We start from the raw sequence: 11,982 nt of genomic DNA, 5'->3' as shown, positions 1-11,982 counted from the left end.
GCCCCACTGTCCATGGAAAAATTGTCTTCCATGAAACCAAAAAGGTTGGGGACTGCTCGTCTAATGAGCCTTATGTGACCATCACTCAGATTCCACATTTAGGAAGATTTTGATACATTTGTTTCATCCATCTTTTTTTTTGGTGAAATATTTTAAGGCAATTCCCAGATTTCATGCCATTTTAACCCCTATATATCTGCAGTGTACCTCTACAAACTATGTGCATCTTTTTACATACTGTAGTGATATTATTATGCCTTACAAGTTTAATGAGAATTCTTTGATATCATCTAAATTTTAATCTGTTTTCAGATTTCAGAAACATTTTTGATCATCTCAAAAACGTCTTCATTTTTGGTTTGTTTGAATCATGATGCAAACAAGGTCTGCATGTTGCATTTGGATGATACATCCTGTAGGTCTTTATTAATGCAGTTTCCTCCTCCTCTTTTTTTTCTCCCCATGCCATTATTTTTAGTGGAAGCTAGTTCAGTTGCCCTGTAGAATGTTCTGTGTTCTGGATTTGGCTGTTTGTTTGTTTGTGTGCCACTTAACTTGTTCCCCCATATTTCCCATAAACTGTACAGTTTTAACTGGATTCAGGTTCTTAGTTTAGTTGTTTTTTTTTTTTTTAACTAGAATGCTTCAAAGGTAGTGCTATGCATGGTGTTTTACGTTATATCAGGAGGTATACAATGTCTGTTTTCTCTTTTAGTGATGCCAAAATTGCTAATTGTATTTAGGTGGCAAAAACCTTGATCTCTCCATTGTAAAATTCCCTGTCAGTCATTCACATAATGGTTTATTCCACTGATGAACTTTGATGGGATATATTATTTAATTAGGGATTACAAAATGGTCACTCTCTATTATTATTTTTGTATCTATTGGTTGGAATTCCTCTGTTTAAAAATTGCCCTTAATTAAATAAACCTTGCCTGAAAATATTTTTAATAAGAAATGGTAATTAAAAACAAAGTGAGGGAGAAAGGAAACATAACTAATCATGGATCATCATTATAATCTAGAAAGTACTAACAGCACTAAGGACAGGTTGTTACACTAAGTGGTGATGATGAGCCAGTTTTATAGAACCATGAGTCTTGTTTCTTAATCCTGTGGTGTACCCACATTAGACTTTTGGCAGTATTCTCTTCAATTTCTGCAATTATTTTTGTGGGGTTCGAAAGAATGACTTTGCTGATTCAGGCATACACTGCACAGCACTTACAGAACACTTACTGTGTGTAGGTTATTCTGTGAGGTACTGGGGGAGGGCCTTGTGAATAGAAGAGGGGCAGAAAGAGGTAAGGACGGAAAAGAATGAAAGAGATAGTCCTTGGTGTCAACTAACTTACAACCTGTGGGGAAACCCGTAAGTATATCAACTGGAAATTTATGGGCATTGCATCTAAGTGCAGTGAATAGCAGCAGTGGAGTAACTGAATTTTTCTCTTTGAATACAGGTGGTGTTAGCAAAGCATGTATACGAGCAGGTTTTACAAACGCTGGACAATCTCGTGTACAGTGAAGATCTGAATAAGTTTCCAGCCAGTGCTACCTCCTCGCCTTGCCCAAATTCTCCTCTGCCTTCCCTCAGTTCCCGTGGAGAACCTTCTGTTGAAAAGAAGGAAAATGGATTGTTCAGCCACTCCAGCCTTTCCAACACTTCTCAGAAGTCCTTGTCTGTGAAAGAAGTCAAATCCTTTACTCAGATTCAAGCCAACTTTTGTATATCAGAGCTTCAGGTTCAGCTGAGTGGAGATCTGACTTTGGGGGCCCAAGGTCTTGTGAGCTTAAAATTTCAGGATTTTGAGGTGGAGTTCAGTAAAGACCATCCTCAGACTTTATCTATTCAGATTGCCCTGCATTCTTTGCTGATGGAAGACTTATTGGAGAAAAATCCAGATTCCAAATATAAGAACCTGATGGTGTCTCGAGGAGCTCCTAAGCCATCTAGTTTAGCACAAAAAGAATATCTTTCCCAGTCTTGCCCTTCAGTATCCAATGTGGAATATCCGGATATGCCTCGGTCTCTCCCTTCCCACATGGAAGAAGCTCCTAATGTCTTTCAGTTGTATCAAAGACCCACCTCTGCATCCCGGAAGAAGCAAAAGGAAGTCCAAGACAAGGACTGTCCCTTGACCCCACCCCCTTCTCCAACAGCGGATGAGCCCAAGATACTTGTTGGAAAGAGTAAATTTGATGATTCCTTGGTCCACATCAATATATTCTTGGTGGATAAGAAACATCCAGAATTCTCTTCCAGTTATAGTAGAGTTAACAGGAGCATTGATGTTGATTTTAACTGCTTGGATGTACTGATCACACTGCAAACCTGGGTTGTGATACTAGATTTTTTTGGAATTGGCTCCACTGCAGACAACCATGCTATGAAGGTGCCACCTGAGGACGTTCTACAAAATGTTAAGTCAGAATCAAATGCTATGATAGAGTCTGAACTTCAAGATCCAGTCAACACCAAGCTGGATCTCAAGGTATCAATTTCCTTTGGCTCCCTTAAGTTCTAAAATTGAATTTGGGTTGTTTTTTTTTTTTTTAAACGCAAGCAGTTTACATTTACTCTGGAAAATAGCTTTTGTTGGCAGGGGAGCTATGTAGTCTTCTGGTTGTCTGTTACAAAAAGGTAGATGTTAATATTTTAGAAAAGGTTTTAGTTCACATCCCCTCTGGAGGCAGGGAAAATAATTGGTTTAACTATCTTGTTTTTCCTTTGTGCTTTATAATTCAGTGGAATTACTTTGCTTCTCTGAGCCTCTGTTTTCTCATCTTCCATCATCTAATTAAGATAACTAAATGAGGTGATGTATGTAAGGCACCTAGCAAAGTGTTTAGTACATATAGCAACTTTAAAGTATGGATTTTATTATTACTTCCCCATTTTCTCGGAACATCATTTACTTTCATTGAGGGCAACTGTATAGCTCTTTAAGAATAAAGTCTCAAAAGTTAGACTTGCCTAGGTTTAAATCGTGGTGCCTTCACTGTGAACTTCGGCAAATAATTTAACCTTCCCCCCCTCAATTTTTTCATTAATAAACCGGAGATGTTCAGTGGTGTGTACATCATAGGATCATTATAAGGATTCAATGAGATAACACAGGTAAGGCCCTTTGCACAGCCCATGGCACATAATAAGCCCTCAGTGAATAGTAGCTATTATTATTTTTGCTATTACATGGCTTACCATACTTATAACTTGTCCTTTTAAATGTTGTAAATATTTAAAAAAAAACAAACATAAAAATGACAGCATTTGAATTCAAGGCTGTTCTGCTTTGTGTGCTAGAACAGTAAGATGTGAAAGTAGTTAAGTTGAATCGACCATTTGGGAACTCATAGGCCTGTTATAACTAGCCCGAGTCCAGAGCCCTGGAACCCCTGCAGGGGCCGACTACATTTGTGTGCCTTGAGGAATGAAGTTCTTCATCTACATGCCTTAGCATGTGTGAACTTGCATTTCCTGTTGGGAGAAGTCAGGGAGGAGAATCACGTTTTATCCAGTTTATCCTGTTTTCTTATTTCCCTAGAGGGTAGTAGCCTTCACTCTTCAAATGAAAGAAATCTCAGTGGAGAGATGGGAAGGAACCATTCACCTCTCTTGCTTAGTGTCTGGTGAATGCATGACCTTGTGGTACTCTGAGGCCTCTGGTGCCTTGGGCTTAGCAAGGTGAATGGAAACTGGGCAGGCTTTAGTCATTCTTTGGGACTTCATGTGTTTGCGACGGTAACTTTGTTCTTGTGGTGCCTGTAGTGATCAGCCTCAGGAACCTTTTGGCTCATGGATGTGGAGTGCTCCTAGGGGCTTTGCATAGATTGACATGGCTGGTTCTACAAGAGAACAGGATTAGGTAAATGCCCCTCCACAACGTACCTTTTAAAATAAGAATTTTGTTTTTTTTTTTTTTGAGACAGAGTCTCACTCTGTTGCCCGGGCTAGGGTGCAGTGGCATCAGCCTAGCTCACTGCAACCTCAAACTCCTAGGCTCAAGCGATCCTCCTGCCTCAGCCTCCCGGGTAGCTGGGACTACAGGCATGCGCCACCATGCCCGGCTAATTTTTTCTATATATTTTTAGTTGTCCAGCTAATTTCTTTCTAATTTTAGTAGAGTTGGGGTCTCACTCTTGCTCAGGCTGGTCTTGAACTCCTGAGCTCAAACAATCCACCCACCTCGGCCTCCCAGAGAGCTAGGATTACAGGCGTGAGCCACCGTACCCGGCCTAAAATAAGAATTTTTGAAAAACATTTTTATTGTGAAAATTTTCAAACCTATCACAGAGAAAATAGTATAATGAACCCCCATATGCCCAACTCTGTAATATGTTTACTTTACCTCTTCCTTTTTCTCTTTGCTGAAGTATTTTAAAGCAGATTTCAGATACCATGTCACCTCTACATACTTTAGTATTTATTTCTTAATAGGCATTTTCTTATATACCATACTGCATTGGCACATCTAACTAAAGTAAGAAGAATTACTTGGTATTATGTAACACTCACTAGTCCATCATCAGGTTTCCCTGATTGTGTAAAAAAAAAGCCCTTTTAATGGTTTAAGAAACTTCATGCCTTTGGTCTCTATAATTCAATGGAATACTATGCTTTTCTGAGCTAAAGTTTCCTCATTCACAAAATGAGGAGAATTAAGTAAAATAATGTATGAACTTTTTGGATTGGGATCCAAATAAGGTTCATATGTTACATTTGCTGTCATGTCTCTTAAATCTCTTTTAATTACAGTAAGTCAGTCTCCTCTCCCCTCTCCCCAGTACATAATTGACTTGTTGGAGAAACCGGGTTAGTGCCTTTGTAGAGTATCTGCATTCTAGATTTGTCTGTTTGCCTGTTTTCCATTTTGACTTCCTCTTTTATCCTCTATGTTTAGCTAAATGGAAGTTAGCTCTAGAGACTTGATCAGATTGACAAATGGTGCTGAGTGCTTCCTGTTGCACCGTGGCAGAGGCATATGAGGTCGGGTTGTCCTGCTTTAGTGACGCTGAGATTCATGCTAAGAGTGGGCTCAGGTGGTGAGGGCCAGATTCCTCCAAACAAAAGCATTTTTAGACACAGTGTGTATGTTCTTTATTTTATTTCTTCCCTTCATGGTGATCCTGTTGTCTTGAGATCCTTCTGTGGTCTATGTCAAAAATCATACGGCAAGGGAACTGGAGTGACCTCCCAGGGTTATTGCTCCAACTATTATAATCTCCTTTTTTCTCCAAGTCCTTCTTCTAGAAGTGTTTTTCCTTCTTCTTTTTCTCTTATTATTTTCCTTTTTTCTTTGCCCATCTGTTTTTTTCCCCAATCATTTATTCACCAAACATTTACTGAGCACCTGCTTTGTGGCAGGCACTGAAGATAAAGGTAAGGTGTGGTCTCTGCCATTTGGAAGTAGTGAGTGTGAATTGAAGATTGAATCTGCTCAGTCTTTTCCTCTCTCCCTCCTTCTCTTCAGTCAGTGCTTTGCCCCTAATGATGGTGTTCAGAGCAAAAAAGGTTTTTTAGACCTGACTTAACCAATCCTAGATATATAAGACCTTTTAGTAGTTATAATTACAATATTATATTGTAGAATTTGTTACAAAGAATACTATTTCCAAGACAGGATTTTGTTTTTTATTTGTAGTAGTTCCCAGGAAAGAAAATCTTTTTTTTTTTTTTGAGACAGAGTCTCACTGTTGCCTGGGCTAGAGTGCCATGGCAATCAGCCTAGCTCACAGCAACCTCAAACTCCTTGGCTCAAGTGATCCTCCTGCCTCAGCCTCCCAGAGTGCTAGGATTACAGACATGAGCCACCACACCTGGCTGGAAAGAAAACCTTTGATTGTGATTGCTAGGCGAAGTCCCAGCTGGTCAACAGGGGCTTCTATTAAATATTTGTTCAAAGGCATTAAATAGGATTCTAAATCATATTCATCATTTTGTTTTGAAGTATTTCTTAAGATGAGCCTTTACTTAATGAATGTTTGAATTATAGAATTGTGCAATTTTAATGATGAATGCCAACATGAAAAAAATTATTTTATAATGTAAAACATTTCACTAACAGAGAATAGACAAGACAAGCATAGAGGAGGTACCACAGAACCTGGAATTTAGACAGCCCAATTGAGTTCCGTTCTTATCAGCTCTGTCATCAGATCATGGCTTGTCTGTCAAGAAAGCTAAAGTGAAATTGGCATCATTAAAAGCTTTACCTTCACATTTCCGGAGGCTTTCTGTATCTTCCTTGATTTCGTTCTGCTGTTTCACAGAAAGATACCTTTTTTCCCCACTAATATTTGCCTTGCTTTATCTTCTCTGTTCCTAGGTTCATTCACTCTCTCTCGTGCTGAATAAGACCACCAGTGAGCTTGCTAAAGCAAATGTGTCCAAATTAGTAGCACACCTGGAAATGATTGGTAAGTGGAACGAAATCAAATTTGCAAAATCTGGTCAGCATTTGAACATCCTGATCACAAATCTGATTGTCCTCACATGCTGAGTAAGGTGTAGATTAGTACCTTGTGGTTACTGGTCTGGCCATGATTTATGGTGGGGATTCCCAAATACTGGCTTATGGATCAGAATCGCTTGGTTAGCTTGTTAAAAATACAGGTATCTGGCTCAACCTCCTGCCTGCTCCCCTCTCCCCTCTCCCCTCTTCCCTTCCCCTCTCCCCTCTCTCATCTCCATCCCAAGAATCTAAATTTAGTAGATTATGGTGGGGCCATGAAATCTATCCGTATTTTTAACAAACTCTCTCTAGGGTACCTGTATAATTTTTTTTTGTCTGAATTGGGATGTTTTTAACAGCGAAAGAGGGCATTATTAATAATTGCACCCGACCAGCCTGGCAACGTGGCAAGATCCCATCTCTACAAAAAATTAAAAAATTAGCTGGGCATGGTGGTAATCCCAACTGTAATCGCAGGTACTTGGGAGACTGAGCCTGGAGGATTGCTTGAGCCCAGAGGATTGCTTGAACCCAGGAATTCCAGCCTGGGTGACAGAGCGAGACCCAGCTTCTATTTAAAAAAAAAGAAAAGAAAAGAAAAAATTACATACCTGGAAACTAGACATGTAACAGGGCTGTTTCTGGGAAACCAGGGAATGTGTTTATCTATAGTCATAAATGGGGGGAGCTACGAATAGGAGGCGTGATTTTTTGCAGGAGGATTTTGTAGCAAAACTGACATTCTTTCTAATGGGACTTTGTAAGTTAAAATTCTTAGAACACAAGTGCTCAACTACATCAGGTTCTAAATAGTAGGGATTTATAAAGTGTATATTAAGATACTGTTCCTTCCTTAATTATTAATAAATAGTGAAGATTACAAAGCTCAAATGTTGCTGCTGTAGTAAAAACAAGAATGTCTTTTGGGGAAGGAATGAACTGAAACTAAGGTTTCCTGCCTGGTGTGAATTATTTTAGAAAAGCTTCCTAGAAGGGATCGGTCTTCTCCCCGCACCCTCGCCGCTCTAGAGTGTATCCCTGTTGTTGATGGTCTTTAAGGTTGGTAGAAACTTGGATATTTTTGTTAGAGGACATTAGGAATCAAAAATAAGCATGTATCTTCAGTTCATTGGGACCTGAACTAGCATGCCAAATATGTATACCTTAATAATTGTTTTGTGATGAAAATTATGATGATAAATTTTGTTTTATGGAAGCAACAGTTCAGAATATTCTTTTCAGTAGTCACACAATATTAAGAATGATTCATTATAGGTTCACATTCTAGTTGTATGTGTTTCAACGTACCTGCCTCTTTCTTCCTACCATTCAGGGCCTTCAATCTCATTGTATCAGAGTAGTTTCAAATCTATGTCTCCAGTGGCTGTCTACCTCATTAATTTTGTTCTTTTAATTAAATCTCACTAAAACCCACTCAATGTTGCTTGAATACCTGACATATTCTGATACTTCCTATTTTATTTTTTATCCATAGTATGATTAATAGATCTTATGATGCTTTGGTAATTATAAATAGTGGTCTAATCTCAGAAAGGATCATGTTTCTATTTGTGTTTATAAATGTTTTATCTTTTAAATTGTATATGCATTTACTTTTTTTTTTTTTTTTTGAAACAGAGTCTCACTGTGTTGCCTGGGCTAGAGTGCCCTGGGGTCAGCCTAACTCACAGCAACCTCAAACTTCTTGACTCCAGTGATCCTTCTGCCTCAGCCTCCTGAGTAGCTGGAACTACAGGCTCCTGCCACCATACCCAGCTAATTTTTCTATTTTTTGTAGAAATGGGGTCTCGCTTTTGCTCAGGCTGGTCTTGAACTCCTGACCTCAAGTGATCCTCCCACCTCGGCCTCCCAGAGTACTGAGAATATAGGCATGAGCCACTGAAACCATCCTACTTCAATTTTTTCCCTTTTGTAGATGTTTATGTGTGATGTTACTGTATTATTTCAACCCCCTTTGGACTTCTACATTGAGAATCTGAAGTATTGCATGAAATATTTTTCTGGGTCTATTAGAATATGAAAATTTGCTTTTGACATTTAGTCTGATTACAGAGTGAAAGCTTGAGACATGTGCATATCAGTTTTTGTTCCAGACATATTTAAAGTATGTGACAAAAAAAGATACATAATAATGTCTTCTAATTTTAACATCCCTAGAGGGAGACCTGGCCTTACAGGGAAGCATTGGGAGCCTGTCTCTAAGTGACCTTACATCCCATGGAGAGTTCTACAGAGAACGGTTCACTACAAGTGGAGAAGAAGCACTCATCTTCCAGACTTTTAAGTAAAAATATCAGTCGTTTTGTCACTTGATATTTTTTCATAACCACTTGCTGTTTCAAATTCTTGTTGACTAAATAATGAAGAAAAGTTTAAAAAATAATTTTACCTTCTTAGGTAAAATTGAAAAGATCTGTTGTAAGGAGTCCTTCCTGACTTACATTAAATTTCATTGAAATGGATGTGGGTTGAAGTAGGCTACTCAGACTTCATAGACAGATTGGGGTATGATTGAAATAATTCTGATTAGTAAAAGGCCTGGGCTCTGATGCTGATGTTCCATTAATGTGCTGTGTGACCCGAGGCAAGTCACTTAGTCTCCATGTATCAGTTTTTCTATCTAAATAGTAAGGGGACTGAAGTTAGATCATTTCTAAGCTTCTAGCTAGCTCTAAAAGTTTTGGAATGATCTCAGCCTCTGAATGTTGTTGGTGATATGAATGTTCATATACATTATGTGCTTTTCTTTGTTTATAAACATGATCTATATTGAATTGTTTCTGTTTTAGATTTTAGAAGGTATCTTTAGGCCTATCAGATTATTAAAAAATGATTTTCTCGGAAGATAGAGAGTTTAAGATGGTGGTTTTCAACCTTTTTGAAAGGTGTTAGAAAACATAGATGGTCAGATCTGCCTCTAAATGTTCTGGTTTTATTGTTTTTTTGTTTGTTTGTTTTTTAACATGCTAGTGTTAACCAAGGTTGAGAAAAAGTGTTCTAAAAGATGTCTGAAGACCTTTTCTTTCATTTTTAGGGGGATTGTATCATACTCTTCTGAGAATTTAGATTGATTTGGTTATATTAATGTTATATACCACAGTGGCATGATTCTATACTAAATTAGATATTTAATGTAAAACTCTTAATTTTCTGGCTGGCACAAAATAGGTGCTTGGCAATGTGAGTTGACTATGTCCTGTATCATAATTTGTTATTGTGGCACTGTGCTCCATTAAATTCAAAAACAATTTGGAAAAGACTTCTAATTTATCTTTTTTTTAAATTTAATTTAATTTAATTTAATTTTTATTTCAGCATATTATGGGGGTACCTAATTTATCTTTGAATGTAGATTCCAAAACGCTTCCTCCTACATTTCACTGAAGTAAAAAGACTTCTTTCTGCCTCCAGAAGATAGTTTTCCCCAGAAACATTGATTCTGATGCCTCATTTTCTTTACCCATTATTTTCTGGCCTTATTTTTATTGTTTTTCAAGTCCATATTGTCACAATCTTTGCCAGGAACAGAGTAGCCCAAATACTCAACCTTTCCTTAAAGGCAGGAAAAAGAGGTGGCCTGTGAGTGAGCTCAGCGTCGGAGCCGTGCACCTGCTTAGAAGCCTGGCTGTCACCCAGTCTCTTATCTAGCATCCTCAACTCATGGCAGAAGCGTACAAAGGGAGTAATAATTATTGGAGTTTGCTTTGTAAAACTTAACTGTAGATTTCCATTTAATAGTTAAAGCTGCTTTTAGGGAAGCCCCTGAATCAACCCAAGTTGTCTTCAAATGCTAAGTTGCGTCTTATTGCTGAGGCACGTTTCATCCTCATTCCTAGGTACGGACAGCCTGACCCTTTGCTCCGGAGAGAACATGACATTCGAGTGAGCCTGCAGATGGCCTCTGTGCAGTATGTGCACACTCAGCGCTTCCAGGCGGAGGTGGTGGCTTTCATTCAGCATTTCACTCAGCTGCAAGATGTCTTAGGGCGCCAGCGAGCTGCCATTGAAGGGCAGACGGTAGGTAGCCTTGTTTCTCCAAGCTGCTTTTCCAGTTTGACTAATCAGGAGAACTTTTACGCCTCTAGAGATAAATCTGGAAACTTTCACTGAAAAAAAAGTAAAGGTAATTATGCTTACTAATACATCCTCCATGTAGCAGATTATCTACAGAAATCTTGCTGTAATTAGAGAGCTTTATTCCTTATTTTTTGTATCATGCTTTAAGTATGTTTAAAATGTAGCTTTAACTCCATGTAAAAAAGAGAAAGGAAACTTACAAATAACGTTTAAGACTTCTGGTCCCTTCTAGGACTTTGGTGGTGGGGATACTTGGAAAGTGATTGAGTTTTTTCCAAATGCAGTAGATTAGAAGTTCCCAAACCTTTCAGTTCATGGCACCCTTGGTGTCTTGGTATTTTTTTCATGGCACGTCCCAGGCCAAAAGGAACACCTATTGATACTTCCATTTACAAAGTAATTAAGTCTAAATAACTTAGTAAGAACATATATCCTAACAACTTAGTAGCTGTTTGAAAAAAATAATAACATAAATTGAGAGGATAGTGTTTTTAGTTCATTCTTAAATAACCACAATCACTAGTAGAGGATGTATGCCCCTCTTGGGCACTGTGTAATTTTTCAAACTTGGAATCAGACTGGATACCACATCCCTCAATTCCCGTTCCACGTTAATTTTCTCATGGTACTTTTTTTTTTTGGAGATGGAGTCTTGCTTTGTTGCCTCACTAGAGTGCAGTGGCATCATCATAGCTCACTGCAACCTCAAATTCCTGGGCTCAGGTGATCCTCCTGCCTCAGTCTCCGAGTAGCTGGGACTACAGGTGTGCACCACCATGCCCGGCTAATTATTTCTATTTTTAGTAGAGATGGGGACTCACTCTTGTTCAGGCTGGTCTCTAACTCCTGAGCTCAAGCAATCCTCCTGCCTCAGCTTCCCAGAGTGCTAGGATTACAGGCATGAGCCACCATGCCCTGCCTGGTACTTTTTATCACAGCAACTGCTGAAGACCTAGCTTTGCAAAGATATGAAAGGAATGCAGTGTGCTCTAATATTGAATGTGAATTACCTCAAGCTAGTAGTTTGTACTGTGTCCGGCAGAATTGTTTTTCCCTCAAAAATTTAAAATATCCTGGCAGCACTAGGACTGCAATGTCCTGTGGTATCTCCGTGCAGTTTGGGAACCACAGAAAATAATTACAATGTAGTTATTTGTAAAAACTTGTTATTTTTCCTTTAAAAAATTATTAGGTAAAAGATTACAATTTAAGAAATAGACACTGTCTTTATAGTGGTAATATTTTAATTAAAAAATTATGCTTTAATTTATATTAAATATAACCACTTGCTGTTTCAAATTCTTGTTGACTAAATAATGAAGAAAAGTTTAAAAAATAATTTTACCTTCTTAGGTAAAATTGAAAAGATCTGTTGTAAGGAGTCCTTCCTGACTTACATTAAATTTCATTGAAATGGATGTGGGTT

At 38.3% G+C, this 11,982-nt stretch overlaps 1 protein-coding gene across 1 annotated transcript in view; it reads left to right on the top strand.

The window, feature by feature from the left end:
- The window catches only part of VPS13D (vacuolar protein sorting 13 homolog D (S. cerevisiae)), a 237,909-nt gene that overhangs the window by 29,849 nt on the left and 196,078 nt on the right, over positions 1-11,982 (top strand). Inside the window, exons 19-22 of the mRNA XM_012662492.1 lie at positions 1,467-2,498; positions 6,333-6,423; positions 8,637-8,763; positions 10,316-10,496. Coding sequence (XP_012517946.1) covers positions 1,467-2,498; positions 6,333-6,423; positions 8,637-8,763; positions 10,316-10,496 — 1,431 coding nt within the window. The remainder of the gene's footprint in view (positions 1-1,466; positions 2,499-6,332; positions 6,424-8,636; positions 8,764-10,315; positions 10,497-11,982) is intronic.

This window comes from Propithecus coquereli, unplaced genomic scaffold (genome assembly GCF_000956105.1).
Source record: "Propithecus coquereli isolate 6110/MARCELLA unplaced genomic scaffold, Pcoq_1.0 Scaffold77, whole genome shotgun sequence".
NCBI classification, from domain to species: domain Eukaryota; kingdom Metazoa; phylum Chordata; class Mammalia; order Primates; family Indriidae; genus Propithecus; species Propithecus coquereli.
This window is presented reverse-complemented; position numbering and strand designations above follow the sequence as displayed.